At 40.2% G+C, this 21514-nt stretch overlaps 1 protein-coding gene and 1 long non-coding RNA gene across 7 annotated transcripts in view; one reads left to right on the top strand and one right to left on the bottom strand.

Moving 5' to 3' along the window:
* Window positions 1-9628, bottom strand: part of LOC112220977 (transcription factor COE3) — a 105897-nt gene extending 96269 nt beyond the window's left edge. For 2 of the 6 annotated variants that reach the window (XM_042303105.1, XM_042303108.1), the window contains exon 1: window positions 8906-9626. In XM_042303105.1, coding sequence (XP_042159039.1) covers window positions 8906-9039 — 134 coding nt within the window. In that variant the 5' untranslated portion in view covers window positions 9040-9626. Of the gene's footprint in view, window positions 1-8905 lie in introns of all 6 variants that reach the window. The other 4 variants (XM_042303106.1, XM_042303107.1, XM_042303104.1 and 1 more) reach the window with 3 other exon arrangements.
* Window positions 9629-20784: 11156 nt separating this feature from the next.
* On the top strand, window positions 20785-21514 carry LOC112220641. The gene is made up of 3 exons (XR_006079500.1): window positions 20785-20918; window positions 21016-21089; window positions 21248-21514. It is a non-coding gene; the product is annotated as an uncharacterized LOC112220641 (long non-coding RNA).

Raw genomic sequence — 21514 nt, 5'->3', positions numbered from 1 at the left:
ATTGATTTTTTAAATTGAATTATGTGACACAAACATTTGGTGACCGTACTACTGACCGTACTACTGCCATGGCCTACATAGTAATCTTGATGTAAACAACCACAACAGTATACTTACCTACCTATAACAATGAAAACAAGACTTGAGCCATATCACTTCCCACAATATCAGTTCCCACCTCCAACTACATGTATAAACCCCCCTTCAACACCATTACCCCAATTACGAAGCTACGCCAGAACATTGGGGATACGTTGAGAACTCCAGCCACAGCGGTTGTGCCAGAGCCAGTCTCAGCACATTCAGATCTCTCCGCACTCCATCGACACAGAAAGCTTGTTAGCGTTATTATTTCAATTATGCTAATTACAGCCGCATCCATTTATGCTTGGCCGCTGTGGCCTGTAGTGCACGGCAGAGGCACTCAGTATAATAAAAAGAGTATTGATGGCACACAGGTTTCTACTAAGGAGGCTTTGTGTAAATCAGAGGCCAACAGACAGACGGACAACAAATACAGCTAACAGCTCTTCTGACGGAGCTCCACTCTACATGTGCTTTGACACTTTCCCTCTGTACACGCTGAAGGGGAAGATCACGCGTGAAGCCGTAACTATCAGGTTGTCCACTCTCAACACAATCATCTGACACCTAATGCCTATGTATATTCTGTGGCTGATATTAATGCTCCAAACAGGACAGTAAAGTTTACTGAATTAGTCGTTTTAACATGGACTGATACATTTGATATAAAGTCACTAGAGAAGGGTTCCCCAACTGGCGGCGCACGGGACGAATTTGGCCCGCTGATGGTTTTATTTGGCCCCCCAAGTTTTCTGAGCAGAAATAAAATAAAACAATGTGTGTGGAATTGTCATTGTTGGACATAAACTACTGTAAAAACACCAGGAAATCAACTCCAAGTGATTTTCATTTTGGAAATCTGATCCCAAGTATTCCCACCCATAATAAAAACACACGTGAACATATACAAATGTAAACAAAGTTTGAAATTATTATGTTTCAATCAAATACTATATCTGTTTGGGTTTCTTACGGTTAATTTGCAGTCTTCAAATGATTTGGAATTACGTTCAGGCCCCCCGCCAAAAAAAATCGTCCCGCGGCTGAATCTAGTTGATGATCCCTGCACTAGCGTATTCAACAAGATTTTGACTAGTGGTTTTAACGACTAGAAATTAATGGTTATCAATAAAAAAAGACTACAAAATTCTGAGAATAATTTTACATCTTCCAGAAATGATTATTTTTAAAGGTCCAGCTTTCTGCCATGCAGCATTAGTCAAAGCATGCAGGCTTCGGCAGTATTGGCTTAATGCAATGCAGCAAATTCTAATTATGATAAATGAAAAATGTAACCCAGGGCTGAAGTATTCACAGCTAGAGGGCCTGCACACTTCCGGGAAATAGATATTAAACACTGAGACTCCTGCTCTGAGATGATCAACTAATGAACACGCAGGAAAAGGGCCCTGTCAATATACTGGACACTGTTGACTGTAATATGTGTGTCCGTGCATGTTTGCGAATAAACGTATGCAGTTGCATGTGTGCGTGTGCATGTACATGCATACAAATATATTGTTCTGCATATAGCTGTGTAATAGTACCCATGAGCATCTGGTAAATCTTCCACATTTTGGCTTTAAGGGAGCGATCAGTGGTTTCCCTCCCCACTGCCCTCACCCTCCCCTGGGTAGAGAGCGTCCCCTGTGCCACCAGAGTGGGCACCGTGGACACGGCCCTGCACCCCTCCAGCATTAATCAGCTGGGTGATGGGGTGTGACCGACCAAGCGGCAGAGTCTTTAACCAGCGCGGCCGGCTGCTTCCTACAGGACGGCCTAATGAGCCATATACCATCGCCTTGTTTATACAAATGGGATGCACGTAGAGTATTAAAAATCTCCTCTCTCTGGCCTACTGCCACTGTGTTAATCTAATAAATAGTGGAACTGTAAATCTCACAACCTCTGTGGTGGTTATACGGCCACCCCTCTCTGGGTTGCTACTTGGTTTGTCCCTGGAGTGAACAGTAGGTGACAAAGCTATAGGAGTTCTAACACAGAGAAGATGTTGAGTATACAGCCAAGGACGAAACCAAAGGAGATAGTAAAAGGGGGGAAGATATCAGAATAGAACAGCATGGAAAACCAATGCAAGGAACATTGACCTATCTAGATGCTTCAGACTTACACTAATTGCATCAGCAAATGTCGGGGGTCACATGAATATATGCACATGCTGGTGTGTGTGTGTGTGTGTGTGTGTGTGTGTGTGTGTGTGTGTGTGTGTGTGTGTGTGTGTGTGTGTGTGTGTGTGTGTGTGTGTGTGTGTGTGTGTGTGCGCGTGCGTATAAGGAAGAGTGTAATTTATGCAGCCAATACACAATTACTCTGGCATACATTTGCCCAGTCAGGGATGTAGCACCGCTCCCTCCCTAGCTCTTGTTTGGTTAGCTCTCATTAGCCGTGTAATATGAGCTAATGAGAGGAAGCCTAGAACACAGCAGGAGGACAGCCCTCGCCTTTGTCTCTGTCTGTCTGTCTGTCTGTCTGTCTGTCTGTCTGTCTGTCTGTACGTGCGTGCGTGCGTAACCTCAGTAGGCAGAATGGACAGTCTCAGATTCTTTCAGTCTGGAGTTCTGTCATCTGATGAAACCTATCAACATACCCACTTAGACATCTCCTCTCTTCTTCTCTCCCCTCTCACAATATAGTACCAACCATTTAATATTACCCACGTATTGCAGGGTTGTTACATAGCCACAATACTTTGCCTTTGGAAATCCAAACAAATGCACCATCATGGAAAACATCATATACTCACTTGACAGACCAAATCAACTTTGTTTTTGCAGACAAAACTGTTTACATTTTTTTTTACAGAAGATTTGCAAAAAAATGGTTTAAAGGTTTCTGGCAGGCCAAACTTTGAGAAGTGAGAGCAGTAGTCTAGTTTAACTGTCCCAACAAACTATCCCATCCCTAAGCAATGGGCTGCATCATAGTCGAACATCTGTCTGAGCAATCTCACTATGCCGTTTAGAATTCAAAAGTTAGTGCAGGATTTGGCCAGTCAGTGTTATAAACCACTGAGCAACCCGTTCCCACAATCTCACAATTGAAAGTGTCAGTCATCAGAAAAGAGATGTCGCTATATGTAGAAGAATAATACATTCCTTCTCAAGGAAAAAGGCGATTGAAAAATCACATTTTACACATTGTTTTTGTACCTCAGCGATGCAAAAGCCACTCTTCCCTTCCACTCTTCCTACTCATCTAACCTCCCTAGTGGTATTTGAAATCACTAGAGACTTACTGCCTCAGAAAAGTAGAAACGACTATACTAAACAAAGTAGTATCTCTTCAAAGATCATGAAATACTGTAAAGTGGATTTGAAACGTCACTGGCTTACAAAACCATCCAGACAAGTCTGCAGCTCATGTAAACACCCACACAGAGCTGTGTGTAGATCCACGGCACAACTGTTATTTACACTTACAATACATGATCCTGTGTTGCTCAGTCGGTAGAGCATGGCACTTGCAACGGCAGGGTTATGGGGATGATCCCCACGGCCAATGAAAATGTGTCCACTTACTCAAAAAGTCGCTCTGGATAAGAGTCGCTCTGGATTAAGAGTCGCTCTGGATTAAGAGTCGCTCTGGATAAGAGTCGCTCTGGATAAGAGTGTCTGCTAAATGACTAAAATGTAAAAATGTACTAAATGGTACACTCACACATGTTGTGCAAAATGTCAGAAACAATTCTCCCTTTTTCCCGAACTGTAAAAATAGTATCACCCAGTCAAAACACTTCCATCTAATTGTTTGGTAATTCCAGCAAGACAACTACACCGCTTTTAGCCAATGGGGTAATGTTTCTCTGAGCTGACTGTGTAAATTAAAAATGACACACACAATTAGGGTTCATAAATGAACATCAAACATCAACAGTTAGTCTGTTTTCTCAACTAGAACCAGTGTAACACTGATGATGGATACAGACATGGTGTTTAGTTCAAACCTAAATCCAAATCAAGACATGTGGGGAAACACTTACCTAACATTAACTAGGTGAAACAAATCTGTCGATGTGCCCTTGAGCAAGGCACTTAACCCTAATTGCTCCTGTAGGTCACTCTGGATAAGAGCATCTGCTAAATGACTAAAATGTCAAATGTAAAAATATTGCCCAGTCCATCATTGGACAACAACTTTTACTCTATCAAGACCTCAGTCATATGCTACTTTACAGCACACACCAAAAACTTGATAAAAAGCTGTGAACTCTCATCTGCAGAAATACATAGTAGATCTTCACCTTGAGTTTTTCACTGTACGGTGTGAGCTATTTTCTCAGACCGCAATGGTATTTTTTACTAGACTTTCTCCCTGTCCAATGTTTGCTACAGGTTTAGCCGTGGCGCACCTGCCCCTATACTGTGAATCAAAGCAGCACCCTGGTCCCCACAACACACATACCTCTGCAAACTTCATGAGACGGCCACAGCTGAAACCATTAGCTGGTCACTGGCACACTTCTAATGGGGGTCACAAAGTAGGTGGCTTTGCAGAAGCCAACTAATTGTTTGCACGTTTAGGGGCAGCTGGCGAGAAACACTTGTTTCTGTTGCGGGATCCAATGAACTGGTGGCAGAGGCGCTGTGGCTGAGATTTAGCAGTGTGAGACGAAGAGAAGGCTAAGTCATGTGTCTAGATATATTTAAGCGAGTCGCCGTGGTGTCACCGCCGTGCAACGTGTTAGAGAGAATTCACAGGAACACGCTGCAACAGGGTGAATGCACTGTGGGTGTCTTGTTTTAACTATCTGACACTTCTCCACAAGGCTCAGTAACATTTAGTTGAATTTAATAGGGGGAAGAGGGGAGAAATGCCCATTTCACAATAACTCTATTTTGCTCTCTAAAAATAAGAAATAACAGGTCTGACATGTTCATTGACCTGAGTGATTGTGAATGATGATCGCTTACAGTGAAGAAACCTTGGACCAAAATATCTCCCAAGATGACATGTGGTGATGTCAAGTATATGAATGACTGCCACCCATGACAAATATGTCTGTCCGTACAAATGTGCTTCTCCTTCCCATATGCCTGGGGCCAATGGGCTGTATTGTCTCCATATTCTGAGTCCGGTGACTGGTAATGATTGAGGCAGTGACGGATTGAGCTCTGGATATAGAATCCTGGGCTATCAGTCTCCCCGGTCACTCACACTGAACACTAAACACTCAGTCTTCTGCTAAGCTTGGGAACCTGCACTTTATTAAGTTCCCCCCCTCCTCTTAGCAGACAAAGACAGGGTCAACATAATTCACTTTGCTCGATTTTACAGTGGCAACTGGGGAGTGTCAAGTGAAATCTGTTCCCCAGTTGTGCAGTCCACTTAGTCACACACACACACACCCCTCTTCTCCCCGCTTCAGTGGAATGGCTGTTTTGGGAGATAGATCAGGAGAGGCAGTTGTGGTGGGCATAGGCTAGGGGAGTGTCTCTAAAAGTGACCCATTTACGCATTCAATCAACAATGCCACTTTACTATCCATATCAGATCTATCCACGACCACATCCGAGCGCTAAACAAAACTATTAGTCTCCAGTTCCGAACCCAGAGAAGGCCAGAGGCTCTCCAGAGTACTTTTCCAATACCCCCTAAAAATCTACTTGACCTACACGCACAAGTGCAACTGCTTACTGCAATGTAACTTGACATACAGAATCTCACTGTTTGGGCATTGCACCTCGAATTAGTTTTGGTGAATGTGTTGTTTTATCAAACTTTTTGTGGCATGGTATACGTTGGGTATGGGTAACTCTCAACGTGTCAGACCTCAAATGGGTGGAGCTTTATCTATAGAAGTGTTGACGGCTAGACTTCAGATTACTTGTTCATGAGAGTTAAATATTTACTCAACAATTTACATGGCAAAATGACACAGACACATTGTATTGCAATGGGAAGCAGTAAACCACAAGCATCCAAACCAAGAGACGTAGCCTAGTTTTAAATGAATGTTATATCCAGTGTAATAACACATGAATGTACTGCCACTACTAAAAGCCACCTGTCTTATTTTTGCAATATCTTAATCTAGATAAGTGTGCGTTTGACATTTTCAATATTTTCTGTAATATAAAGTGATGCACTTTAACACTATCAAATAAGTTATCACCATATAGCGAATAACAGTTCATGCAAATTGAAATGTAGCTACACTTGGCAAATCACTGCAACTGTCAACCAGTACTGATCAATAGCCTTTATACTGTTGATCACCTGACAGTAATATTCAAGTATGAATTCTCTTTGTGTTACATGATAAATGTGTGACACATGAGTTTAATGCATTTGAGTTCAATTAAGCATAATGCGGAAGCAGTATTCAGAGCACACCAACTATTAAAACTGACATGCTATGTGGATGGATACCCAGCAGACAGGTTTATATTTCCCTCGAAATAAATAAAGGGAAATTGTGAACGCATGAAAGACAGTTTGTGGACTCACAAATGTATTGACACCGTAAGAAAATCAGCGTAAACTACATGGTGTCGACGCGCTCACCCGTGAGCACCGAACGTGTCAATTGACCCGCTTATCCGACTTGAACTCCCGGGTGGATGCGTGTGCGCGACAGAATGACAACTATAACACAGGAAAAACGTCTTTAGCCTAGTTCATGAAATGCTCAATCTCTTGACCTCTTGTTTAATTTGAAACGTGCTGATGTTGTCTTAACATGACACCATACCACCACTCCCGGCCTCCTGATGGACTGGGGGTCACTTAAACGATACTCTAACTCTGAGCCTATTTGGTAGTTTCATCTTGCCTGCTCAAAATGCAATAAGAAACGAATAGCATGTTGAGCATGTAAGATGGTAAACGTAGGCTACAGTAAGATATGCTTGCTCTGCTTAACCTTTTTGTGTTTTTTTTTTTAATAGTTCAGGCAACCAGATATGACAACTGTCAGCAATGTGAACGCCAGGCATCATAACATATTTCCGATGCCAACAACCGAAAACCAAACATTAACCTCAACTGAGGGGCTTACAGTTTTGTTACATTTTAATAGTGTATAAAATCGTTATTATCAATAGACATCATAAACACAGGTCTCATAATATGTTATAGCCTTTGTTGTATGTATTAATGCAGGGGCCAGGGCATGCTTGTCGTGACAATTTTTTTTCCGTGATGACAACTTTGGATGGTAATGGTAAAAGATTTTCACACAAACGTTTCAGCGAAAAGTAATTTGTCAGTATGCCTATATAGAATTCTTATCCGATGTAAAGAAGAAAGTGGAGGCATTTCCCAAATTGACCTTCTCCTGTAACATACAGTATATATATATATATGGAACACATGTAAGCCCTTTCCTATTGCTCCACATTATTTCAGGTCAGTTGAAGTAATTTATTTTAACACTTTGAGTGAAGCCAATCAATTTCTCGCCAACACTAACATCATCAATATTTCTAGGCGATATATAGCTTATCACGTATTATTAATATTATACACACCATGCTTTTCGTGTTTTTACACCAAATACTGTTCAATAATTCAAGATTTAATCAATTCAAGTTTACTTATGAAATCATTTAAATGAGAAAATAATCAATTGTATTTATTAAGATCTTAAAACTGTACATTTAATTAAATTCTACTTTTGATCACCTTAAAACAACACTTGTAGATAGGCCTAACTTAATTAATACAAAATTAAAACAATTCTTATTTTGCGCTAGACTTACAGTGAACCTGTTAACATATTATCAATCTTCATTCACGTCCATAATTTACAAAAGCGCATGTACGCCCATAAGAGATCAACAGGGCCACAACTGCAGGATACACAGATACTGTTCATCTTATAGCCTAAATGAGCCATACTCAATTGAATGTGTCCAGGTAGCCTATACTTTAAAATTAGATTAGAACAAGCTGGTTTGATTACGTTGCTTCTACGAATTATAATTACAATTTGTCTAATATTTTAACGCATGCAGCTTTACGCATAGATCAGATATACATCTGATAATTACATTCTAAGTTATTAATAGCCTACATGGACATCCACGTTATCATCACAAAACCTTGCAGCCTATGATGTCGGCGATTCTTTCTGTAAGCCTTTCTTTCACAAACCAACTTCTGCAAGTGGGACAGCTGCAAACTCTTCGAGGTGCTCTTATTGTTTAGCCAACACTTAGTATAAGTGAAAATTGTGTTTTACATTATTCTACGCATGCGCGGGAGGTACAGTATGGTGACGTTCTATTAGATGGCACATGCACATTGTAAAGTTTGAGTTATTTGCTAATCAGAGTCAAGAGTTTTCAGTACCAGCAAATTTCTTGGAGCTCACTCAGCCATATAGCTGATATGCGCCACCTAACTGTCAACCAGTGCCTGAGTGCCTGAAATTGAACGCGGAGCAAATAGTTAGCCCATTTGTCACATGAGGGGAGGTATAAATTATCCGTTACAGATATCTATTAATCTAGGTGTTGACTAAAGGATCATGGTCTATTGTACAAAATGATGCAAGGTCTCATTGTGAAATCGCATCTTGAGCAATGTCCTCCATTACATTCTACACTCTTAGAGATGCTATAGGCTATTTACACATGGTGCATGTTTAACAAGTATTGGGGCACCAAGTCTAAAGAGCTAAAGAGCTATTTTGTGAATAGGTGCGGGATACAGTTGGCTACTTTAAATGCATAATATTTGCGTCTTTACCGATGGTTTACACTTGGGAACGCATAGCCTACGTCGTCCGGCAAACTGCACCGAACTGTCAGCATCATGTCCAGCGATTATCATATGTGCATATCGAGTTTATGTTTACCTTTGTGCTGCTGTGTTCGCGTCCAATATCCCCGCGCTCTGCATCCAAGAGCGGACCGGTGTCATGCCACTCGTGAGCGGTTCCTCTTTCATGGTCAAGGCTCCCCGCGGGAGGCTGTCCTGGATGGAGAACATGAAAGTAACCTTCTGGGATCTTTCTCTCTTCACCAAATCACGCTAAATAATCCTCCTGTTCACTCAAAGCAAGGCCACCTGGATTAACGACGAGCAACTGAAATGGGAAGAATCTTCCCCAAAGTGCAACAAGGGGGAAAGCGATAGCGGTCCTTATCCAAAGACGAGCGTCGTATCCCTTTGGGTTTTCCGCTTTATTTTAAATTCCAACCTCAGTTCAGTTCGCTCAAGCTTAACGGTCTGAAGTTAAAAGAGGGTGGAGAGAGGGCGAGTGTTAGAACAGTTAAGCATCTCAAAGGAAAATAATCAGCCGGGATCTAGGAGACCTTTTCGTCGTGAGGAAAGAGAGGGGAGATGCCGAAGTTGATCAGAAGGCGAACATACGCGCACCGGATTGTGAAATGAAAAGTGGGATAAAACAAGCGAGTGCTTCAAAAAGGAGTAAAATGAAATGATTACCAAACAAGAGGGAGGGACGGACCATGGAAGATTTGCTCTCCCAGGGGAAAAGGGGGATTGGGTACCAAGAAATCTCATTCCCTCCCTCCCAGTCTCTTTATCCTTCCTCTGTCCCAGCGGAGCGCACCTTCTCTCGGGTTCGGAGGCTCTAGTGCTCTCAGGGGAGGGGGGATGGGGGGTGGGGGTGATGACGAAAAGCATGGATTTGACATGGGCGGAGACTAGTCCTTATAAGGAAAAATGATTTACGCGTCAATCGCAGATCTGGCTTCTCATTGGCGTAGGTCATTCATTACGTCATTTTTGAATTCGCGGCAAAAGCTTTCGGCGTGTTTACCCATTGCACATTTTGCTGGGCTGTGCGCGTGGACACAATGTGTGTAGTATTGCTCTAACAGATTAATCTATTTGCATGTTGCCCTACTTTTGAATTGGCTCATAAAGGCATACAGCTGACCTCTCATTTTAAAGCATTGATCCTGTCGTAGGCTGTGGTTGATATTAGGTTCACTGTTTCTTTGTTGTGGCATTGGACTGAATAGGCTTCATTATGTTTGTGGGGAGTTATACACTTCGTCAACATGATCAGAGGACCTAATTTATGGTGCCACACAAATTCATACGTGCGCGCACGAACACTTCACACCGCACGCAACTCACACATATGCGCGCGCGGGCACACACACCCATTCAATAATATTTCGAGATGATTGAATATTTGCTAAAAGCTCATGATGGATGGTACAAACATTTTTCCTATGTCTTTCTTGAGAGTTGGGATTCTGAATAGTGTAGGTCATTTTTCGCAATAATGCTTTGCTTGTCAATACGTCACTTGAATGGTAGTTTGTGAATGTGTACAAAGATATTTGAGAGCGGCTGTCCTTGAGATCCTTTGCATCCAGTAATAGTTATACAATAAATCACAACAGCCTAATAATTAATAATAATAATAACAATGCATACTTAAAATAATTAATAATTATAATATATAATAGTAACTCTTATAAATGCCATTGTTTCAAGTAATTTGACAATTCCGTTAACGCAGTAGGCTAGCCTACTTTTATATCACAACAACTCGAATTTCGTTAATTAGGAATCTTCCAAAGCAACCACAATTAAATATTTATGGAACGTTAGCCTCTTAATTTAGGAGACCAAAATGTATTCAGGAGATACGTAAACCTAACGTCTGGATAGTCAATATTCATATTTCTCTACAAGCAAATTAATTCGGTGATACTTAAATCTCGGAATATGTTGACTACCATATTCATTTTAGAAGTAATTAGGCTTACCTGATCATTCATCTTACAACAATAGACAGTAACATATTATCTCAAGTCATATTATTGCAATAATAAAATTTTGCATTAATATGTTCTTCAATAAAGATATTCCTACGTTTTCCCTGTTAATTATAACGAATTGTTATAATTACAGGTATAATTTTTTATAATAATAGTACAATGTATTTATCTTTATTATTATTTGGGTATTTTGGTGGACTATTGTCAATGTAACATAGCAAAAACAATATTAAGTTAATGATTAACCAACAAAACGTTTGTTTATACAATTGGTGTAAAATAAATACGTTTTCAATCAGTTTTATTTCCGTGTTCGAGGTAGCCTATAGGATTAAAATAACCTCAATACAGTCACCGACTCTTATGCATTCGCTCTTTTTTATTTATGGTACTTTACAGATAAAAGTGTTTGCTGCGAAATAACTCATGTGAAAGTCCAGTCTCAAGGGAGAGAAGACGGGTATAAATTCGTGGGTTTGCAACGTTCTGCGGAGGTAACTCTTGAGACAAAATGACAACATAAAAGATTTAATGACATGGAATATTTTAATTGCACTTTCTAGAGACGTCAACAAGGCCGTCTACAAGGCCAGACAGGAAAGGCAGGGGGCCACAAAACAATCAGCGGAGACAATCTGAAACTCCGACTGTGCGGTGGTCTACAGCCAAGGGATAACAGGCAACCATCGTTCGCATAGCCTAACCTTATGTATCATCATCAATAATAAGCAATGTCTTCTCAAAAGCTGGCTCTTGGTTCAATTAATACCATACACATAATTCCAGTGGAAATGTGTAGGCCTTGTGTATTTTTGTTGGTCTAGTGTAGGCTACTGTAAATTAATGTAAGGGAACTACATTCAGGACTTCAGCACGTTTTTTTTAATCGTCATTCTTTTCTCCAAAATATTTATAAATTCATACAAAACACTCAAATTGAGTGAGTGGCTTAAGCCTTGTGGTATAACTGTAAAAGCTGATGGAGAATAAACTATAGCCTATTATTTCAGAAAATAATGACATCCATCCTTTGTTTAGTCATGCGTGCAGAGGCTTTCTATTTCAGTGTTAGATAGAAAGAGTACTTCACAGAACATTCTCTAATCACTGTCCTTGATTTTTTCAGTGTGCCATTCAGTTTGCTGACGATTGCTGTCATCTAGTGGTCATGAGTTGCTACGTGCGTTACCAGGGGAAGACGTACACTGGGCCGTGAATCAATGTACACTGAACAAAAAATATAAATGCAACATGTAATAATTTAAAAGATTTTCCTGAGATACAGTTCATATAAGGAAATCAGTCAATTGAAATAAATGAATTAGGCCCTGATCTATGGATTTAACATGTCTGGGAATACAGATATGCATCTGTTAGTCACAGATACCTTTAAAAAAAAGTAGGGGTGTGGATCATGAAACCAGTCTGTATCTGGTGTGGCCTCATTCAGCGAGACACACGTCATTCGCATAGAGTTGATCAGGCTGTTGATTGTGGCCTGTGGAATGTTGTCCCATTGTTCTTCAATGGCTGTGCAAGTTGCTGGAACTGGAACTCGATCCCAAGCATCCCAAACATGCTTAATGGGTGACATGTCTGGTGAGTATGCAGGAGATGGAATAACTGGGACATTTTCAGCTTCCAGGAGCAGTGTACAGACCTTTGCAACATGGGTCCCCGAATTATCATGCTGAAACATGAGGTGATGGCAGCAGATGAATCACACGACAATGGGCCTCAGGATCTCGTCACTGTATCTCTGTGCATTCAATTTACCATCGATAAAATGCAATTGTGTTCCTTGTCCGTAGCTTATGCTGGCCATACCATAACCCTACTGCCACCATGGGGCACTGTGTTCACAATGTTGACATCAGCAAACCGCTCGCCCACACAACGCCATGGTAGAGAAATTAACATTCAATTATCTGGCAACAGCTCTGGTGGACATTCCTGTAGTCAGCTTCCATTTGCAAGCTCCCTCAAAACTTGAGACATCTGTGGCATTTTCTTGTGTGACAAAACTACAAATTTTAGAGTGGCCTTTTATTTTCCCCAGCTCAAGGCTTCTTGATATGCCACACCTGTCAGATAGATTGATTATCTTGGCAAAGGAGAAATGCTCACTAACAGTGATGTAAACACATTTGTGCACAACATTTGAGAAATATGCTTTTGTGCATATGGAACATTACTGGGATCTTTTATTTCAGCTCATGAAACATGAGACCTACACTTTCAGGGTTCTACAGACAGTGGCAAGTCAAATTCACCGCGATGCCTACTGAGCACAATTTGGCCCCGGCGTGCCTCCGGGGGCTGCGCGATTGCGTTACACCATCCATACCGCGCTCCGACCACATTTTCAGATCGAGCATAAATTGTCTTTTACACGGTGTCGGTTGGTTTGGTCCACTAATGTAGTGGTAAAAAAGTTGGGTAAACTATACCGAACAAAATATAAAACGCAACAAGTGTTGGTCCCATTGTTCATGAGCTGAAATAAAATATCCAAGAAATGTTCCATTCGCATAAAAGACAGGGTTGAATATACATTTGCCTGGCATTTTAGCAATCGATGTGACGTTTGGCGGCGCCTACTCAGTCGGTTCTGTACCTGCCTGACTGAGTGGCAGTGTGGGTGGAATGAGCGATCTTCCATGGCAACACCGCGCGAAACACACTGGAAATTAATTCGCAAGACCAATACATATTTCTAATATTTTTCATAAACATATCTGATCATTATCGGTTCTCCTCTCATTTTAATTCAAGTACTTTTTAACTACCAACTTGAGAAAATGTAACATTTTCAAAGTATTTCAGTACTTCTGAGTGCCAAATGCAAGTACTTTAAGCACCTCAAGCAACTTCACGTTGCGATTATATTTTTGATCAGTATATTATTGTCATTTTTATTTCATAAACAAACACAACATATCCACGAAGATATAGCACTTGTACAGATATAGTATTTACTATTTCAAAGTAAAAAACGGTCATAAAATATTGTCTACAGGAACAGTTTCAACAAAAAGATTACACTTGAACCTGTAACAAATCCCTAGTTTGCTCCTCGTCCAAACCATAGGACAGGCGTTTATACGCTGATTCTGTGGTGAGGCAGCATTGATGTACAAGTAAATCCTCTGGACAGCACACTAATTGCAGAGCTTTTTCACTTCCATGAGGAAAAAATATTCTCAAATCCTCCAATATTTTAAGCTGCAGTGTTCCTAAATGAGGGTACTCCATGAAAACACTTGATTCAACTAATCAAGGGTGTGTTAGTGCTCGGTTAGAGCAAATAACTGCACATCCTAATGGACCCTGATTTAGGAACACTTCTTTAAGCCATTTACTCCCTCTCCTAGAAACTCACAGCACCCCTACACTGCACTGTCAGGACCCTAATTCCAACATGATGCCTGCATTTAACCCCTAAACACCTCCACACCAAGGGGCCAAGCCCTACCATCCCAGCACTCAGTCTAACTGACATCTACCTGGTTGACCAAACCAGAGACATATATATGGACAGAGAGGAAGGAGAGCAGGTTTGTGACAATTAATATAGGTTTACTTTATTTGTGGTGTCACTGGAAAAATATGACAGCTTTTGGTAGGTTTCCACAGCAAAAAGGTTTGGGAGCCACTGATTTACCATATAGAATGGTACAGCCTATTCTTCCTTATTCTCACTTATTCTTACTTAAAAAAAAACAGTGTTTTATTTTTTATTCTGAAAAGGTACAGGCCACCATCTAGTGGCAAGACAAAGAAGCAACTTCTAGTTTGGAATCATGAGCATTGAAAGAAGTCAGAATTTTGGAGTGCACATGCCATTATAGCAATGTTAGTACATTTCCTTAGACACTTATTAACTTCCCCCATAAAGTAGGACAACAGACGTGAGACTAAATCATACTCAGAGCTCCTCTTTCTTCCTTTCAGGCTTTGCACAGTCCTTCACTGCAGCCAGGCAAGAGGAGAATGACTCAGCCAACCCTGTAGATAAAACATAAATATAGAATTTATTGCATAGTATCATTTTAATGTGCATTCTCTTGCCTGGTTCTCTTTAATGTGCATACTCCATAACGGTATGCATTTTGGGCTGCTATTAATTGTTGCATGTTTTCTGTGTTTCAAAGTATTTTTCAACTGCCCAAATAAGGAAACCACAGCAAAGGGATAAATGGCAGCAGGGGACATTCTATACTGTACAAGAGTCACCTGAAAAGATCTGCAATTGGTTGCCATGAGCTTTCGGTTTCTTTTTCCATCCCTCAGAACATCTGTCTATTGCACAATGAGCCATACCTGAAGGAGAACACATCTTCAGACACTTCATTTAAGAGGAAATGGTCTGCAATTCACTTTACTTCAACTCGTGAAAAATAACAAATATATCCTATTGAAAAACACTTACCATACATGTCAAAGTCACTATCCCTGTGATATGCTGTAAAGAAGAGACAAACAGCAGATACATTCTTAAAATGTGATACATATTTGGGATATGTGGTAATCAGTTAGTAACAAACAAGCACGGTAAACGGTAGGCATGCCGTGACTCTAAAACTCCTAAGAATGGACGGAAATAACAACAAATGCAGAGAATATAAAATCAACTTCAATACAATATTAATTCCAATATGTATTTTTTAACTGTTGTTGTTGTTATTGCTTTTAGATATACAGTATATACTGTAGATATATCTATACACCTGCTCTTTCCATGACAGACTGACCAGGTGAATCCAGGTGAAAGCTTATGATCCTTTACTGATGTCACATGTTAAATCCACTTCAATCAGTGTAGATGAAGGGGAGGGAAAAGGTCAAATAATGATTTTTAAGCCTTGAGACAATTGAGACATGGATTGTGTATGTGTGCCATTCAGAGGGTGACTGGGCAAGATAAAAGATTTAAGCCTTTGAACGGGGTATGGTAGTAAGTGCCAGGCAGGCGCACTGGTTTGTGTCAAGAACAGCAACAATGCTGGGTTTTTCACGCTCAACAGTTTCCCATGTGTATCAAGAATAGTCCCCCATCTAAAGGGCATCCAGCCAACGTGACAACTGTGGGAAGCATTGGAATCAACATGGGCCAGCATCCCTGTGGAATGCTTTCAACCCCTTGTAGAGTCCATACCCCAACGAATTGAGGCTGTTCTGAGGGGCAAACGGGGAGGAGCAACTTATTAGGAAGGTGTTCTTAATGTTATGTATGCTCAGTGTATTCACTGCAGATATATAGAGAACGAGTCAAAAGTTTGGACACACCTACTTGTTCAACTTTTTCTTTATTTTTACTATTTTATACATTGTAAAATAATAGTGAAAACATCAAAACTATGAAATGCACATATGGAATTATGTAGTAACTAAAAAAGTGTTAAACAAATCCAAATGTATTAACAGGTGTGCCTTGTTAAAAGTCCATTTGTGGAATTTCTTTCCTCCTTAATGCATTTGAGCCAATCAGTTGTGTTGTGACAAGGTAGGGGTGGTATACAGAAGATGAGGACCTCCACAGGAAAGGAAAACCCAGAATGACCTCTACTGCAGACTACTAAAGAGGCTTGCTTGGGCCAATAAATACGAGCAATGGACATTAGACCGGTGGAAATCTGTCCTTTGGTCTGATGAGTCCAAATTTGAGATTTTTGGTTCCAACCGCCGTGTCTTTGTGAGACGCGGTGAGGCTGAACGGATGATCTCCACATGTGTATTTCCCACTGTAAATCATGGAGGAGGCGGTGTTGTGGTGTGGGACTGCTTTGCTGGTGACATGGTTTGTGATTTATTTAGAAATCAAGGCACACTTAACCAGCATGGTTACCACATCATTCTGCAGCGATACGCCATCCCATCTGGTTTGTGCTGAGTGGGACAATCATTTTCCATCAACAGGACAATGACCCAACACGCATCCAGGCTGTGTAAGGGCTAAATGACCAAGTACGAGAGGGATGGAGTGCTGCATCAGATGACCTGGCCTCCACAATCACCCAACCTCATCCCAAATGAGATGGTTTGGGATCAGTTGGATCGCAGAGTGAAGGAAAAGCAGCCAACAAGTGCTCAGCATATGTGGGAACTCCTTCAAGACTGTTGGAAAAGCATTTCAGGTGAAGCTCTGGTTGAGAGAATGCCAAGAGTGTGCAAAGCTGTCATCAAGGCAAAGGGTGGCTACTTTGAAGAATCTCAAATATAATCAAATATATTTTGATTTGTTCATCACTTTTTTGGTTACTACATGATTCCGTAAGTGTTATTTCATAGTTGTGATGTCTTCACTCTTATTCTACATTGTAGAAAATAGTGAAAATAATGAAAAACCCTTGAATGAGTAGGTGTGTCCACTATTGACTGGTCCTGTATATATATTTGTTTTATAATTTATTTCATTGCAGAAGTAACTTTCTTGCTCTGTACTAAAAACAATCAATGCAGAGGATCAGTAACTTACATGAGTCTTGGTAAATGAGATCATATCCTAAGAGTATGCATGGCAGTATTGCATCCTTATATTTTGCATCTTCACAGGCTGAAAAAAAACCTCAAGAATCAAAAACGATCTGTACTGGAATGACTGTACAGAGTATTTAGTCATTGAAATATCACCATTTGGCTCTCTTCTGGGATAGTGTGAACCAAAAAATGAAACTTTTACTTAGTCTCACCAGTGGAATGGTTTGAACCAGACAAAAGGTAGCCTACGTCAAGACCCACTGGGCAAAAACTGGTTGAATAAACGTTGTTTCCACATAATTTCAACAACACAAATTCAGTGTGATGACGTTAAATCAACTTAGAAAACTGTTTGGATTTTCAAAAAGTCATCAACTTAAGGGATTTTCAGCTTTTTTTCACCCAACTTGCAACCTAAATCCAGTGATTTATTATTTCATGTTAAATTCACGTTAGTTGACAACTCAACCAAATGTAAATCAAAACTGGACGTTGAACTGAAGTCTGTGCCCAGTGGGGGGTCTGGAGTGTTTAGTGTTTTGTTCCACTCAATAACAGCTGGGGTGCAGATTAAGTTGATTCCCCTCAGGTGGAATAATAATAACTCCCATAGAGAATCATACATAGCTTCAGACTTACATTTAGACTTACATTAAAATGCAGAGAAATCAAATATATGGCAGTGATGGAATTTACTGTAAATTCTAAATGACTGCAGGGAAAGATCATTAAAAAGTCACTGCCATTCATAAAAGACTGTGAAACATAACTTTTGACCCATACCTTCATCGAAACCACAATTTCTCTTTCCGGCTGCTGTGTAACCTCTTTTCAGACAATCTGTAAGATTTGCATACAGGAAACTCTAATGTATATGGCTAGCCATTACATTGCACAATAAGATGTATTGATAGTACCATAGATTGAAATGGAAATGGTCAAATCAAATGACTATGGCGATATGCATTGATCAAAGCAACCAAGAACAACGGTCATTAAAGATACAAAGTGCAAAGTTCAGTGCTGTGTATGCATTTACCTGACACCTCGTCCACAGGGAAAATGCTGCCAGAGCTCTCAACAACCACCTCTGTGAAGAGAAACATAAACTTTTCTTGCGTTGTCTTCACATTAAAGTTACATTTCATTTCTTTGGAATGGCTGTCGATGACGCGTCAAAAGAACAGAGTTGCATCAATTACACTGTTACAACAGGAGCTGAGGTGAAGAAATGCATAATGCTCAGATGAGCACCTACCAGCTAAGACTGTCATGACCACAAGAAGATAAGCACCTTTGAACATTTTTCTTGATGTCTTGTCGTCCACACACACCAGAACACTTTGTAAAGCCAACAAAGTTAAGCTTAAAGAGGAAGTACAGTGACTCACTGGGCTACAATCTGAGTTATACTGTCAAATCAAGGTTTAAAAAATCAGTGAGTTGTGTTCAGCTCTGCCTCTACTCTCTACATACCTATGCAAGTGAAACCAAAAGCTTGTCGCTCGTCTTTTGATGGAATGTTACGTAACGTAGTCAAATGTGGGCTAAGCACAGCAGTAGTAACCTCTTCTCTTTTATTGAGCTACAAGTGGAGTACTACTTTCAACGTCAATTCAAAGTGATAGGTAGTAACTATCATGAACCACCGAGGTAAAGACAGTTTGAAGTTGGATATTCGACGGATATTCGCGCTTTCAAACCTCAATAGCTTTCAAACCACCTGAGCCACAGAAGCCAAATAAGTGTCATGATGTTGGAAAAATTGCGCACAACATTGCACAGGTCTTATTTTCACGATTTGGACATTAATTCGCTTTCCAAAGCTAATAAACCTGTGGAAATGTGAGCTGCATTTTGTATTCCAAGTTGAATTAGTTAGGGAGCGTAAACAAAGTACAAACTATTTTTACATTCAAATTTCAATAGCTCCTTGGTCATGTGACCTACTGAATTCAAACAAGGTTCAGAATGTCCACTGCCCTTCTATACTGTACACCCTTTAGTTGGTCCATTTTCAACTCATATGACTTTACATACATTTTTCAAAATGTAAAGTTTCAATAGCTCCTTGGTCGTGTGACCAAGTGACTTCAAACAATGTTCAGAATGTCCACTCAGTGGGCCTACATATTGCACACCCTTTAGTTTGTCCATTTTTATTTCACACGGTTTACAATAATTTTTCAAAATGTAAAATTTCAATAGCTCCTTGGTCATGTGACCTAGTGACTTCAAACAAGGTCCAGAATGTCCACTGACTACCCTTCTATATTGCACACCCTTTAGTTTGTCCATTTCCATCTCACATGGTTTTCCATGCATTTTTCAAAATGTAGAATTTCAATAGCTCCTTGGTCATGTGACCTAGTGACTTCAAACAATGTTCAGAATGTCCACTCAGTGGGCCTACACATTTCACACCCTTTAGTTTGTCCATTTTCATCTCACAATATTTTAAAATAATTTTTCAAAATGTAGAATTGCAATAGCTCCTTGGTCATGTGACCTGGTGACTTCAAACAAGTTTCAGAATGTCCACTCAGTGGCCCGACACATTGCACACCCTTAGTTTGTAATTTTTTTTATCTCACAGGGTTTTACATTAATTTTTCCAAATGTAGAATTTCAATAGCTCCTTGGTCATGTGACCTGCTGAATTCAAACAAGGTTCAGAATGTCCACTGACTATACCTTCATATCGCACACTCTGATGTTTGTCTACTTTCATCTCATGCTATTAGACTTAAATCTGTAAGCTTTGCAGGCCTTCATTTTACATTGGTGATATATTTTAAAAAATTAAGTCAACAAATAATCCGTCCTCACAATAACTATCTTTCACATGGACACTGAAAAGATCCACAAATGGCTGTATGTGGTATGGATCAAGGACAGGAGAGGTGTTCATACAGAGGTGCTTAAAGAAAGGTGCACAGGTAGGCTTCATGAAAAACAATGTTTCATATGCTCTTTTTAATCACAGTAATATGCAGTGATTTGTCAGTCACAGTGAGCTTGATAATGTGAAAGAATCCTTTTCATAGCATCACTTTCATATAATGTACATTAAGACAAATCCTTCTACGTTGTGTATTAGAACGCAGTTTACGTAACCTGATAATGACTTGATATTTGAGTGCATTCACAACAAGCCACCTGCACACAACACACAGCTGCCGCGGTCATCCCCCTCTTCAAAGGTGGAGACACGCTAGACCCAAACTGTTGCAGACCTATATCTATCCTACCCTGCCTTTCTAAGGTCTTCAAAAGCCAAGTTAACAAACAGATCACCAACCATTTCGAATCCCACCGTACCTTCTCTGCTATGTAATCTGCTTTCCGAGCTGGTCATGGGTGCACCTCAGCGACGCTCAAGGTCCTAAACGATATCCTAATCGCCATCGACAAAAGACAGTACTGTGCAGCCGTATCCATCGACCTGGCCAAGGCTTTCGACTCTGTCTATCACCGCATTCTTATCGGCAGATTCAACAGCCTTGGTTTCTCAAATGACTGTCTCGCCTGGTTCACCAACTACTTCTCAGATAAGAGTTCAGTGTGTCAAATGGACATGGAGCAACTGCGAAAAAGAAATGGCTGAGGATATGCTAAAAATGTCTTGTATGTAACGACATTTAATTAAAAGTAAATGTAAATTCTTTATTTTTATGTAGTTGTGTGGGACAGCCATATGTTCAGTTCATGCCTATGATTTCAGAGTTCAACAAAGCCAACAACTGCTTCATGTGTGCCACTGATAGAGAACCTGAATGTGGCCCAAAGACTGACTGGGTTAGTAAATGTATTTAACATGTCTATAATATTTTGACAACAGTGACGGCATGTAAGACAATTCATGATATAACGCAATGGATGGCTAATTCGTCATTCGTCATACAGCATTGATATTTGATATTATTTATAACGTGTTACGCTTTGTTTTGTTTTAGATTGAATGTTTTGCATGACAACGGTGGTTCCACGTGCTGTAACTAGGAATGAAGAGAAACGAGTTCAACAGAGCGAAGAACACAAACTGGAAGTGCTGTCTTTGTTGTTGAAAATGTATGCTTTTCCCCATCCACACTGAAGAGGCTCTGACATGTACATCAACCAGGGATAAAGAGGAAGTTAACACTGTGAAATGTTTCATACTTAACTGAAGTTAAGTGTCTGTTGACATGTTGGAAAAGACTAAAGGTCTACAATTTGTTGAA

The sequence above is a fragment of the Oncorhynchus tshawytscha genome, linkage group LG21 (genome assembly GCF_018296145.1).
Source record: "Oncorhynchus tshawytscha isolate Ot180627B linkage group LG21, Otsh_v2.0, whole genome shotgun sequence".
Classification (NCBI taxonomy): Eukaryota; Metazoa; Chordata; class Actinopteri; order Salmoniformes; family Salmonidae; genus Oncorhynchus; species Oncorhynchus tshawytscha.
Note: the sequence above shows the minus strand (reverse complement) of the source record. Positions and strands in the feature narration are given on the sequence as shown.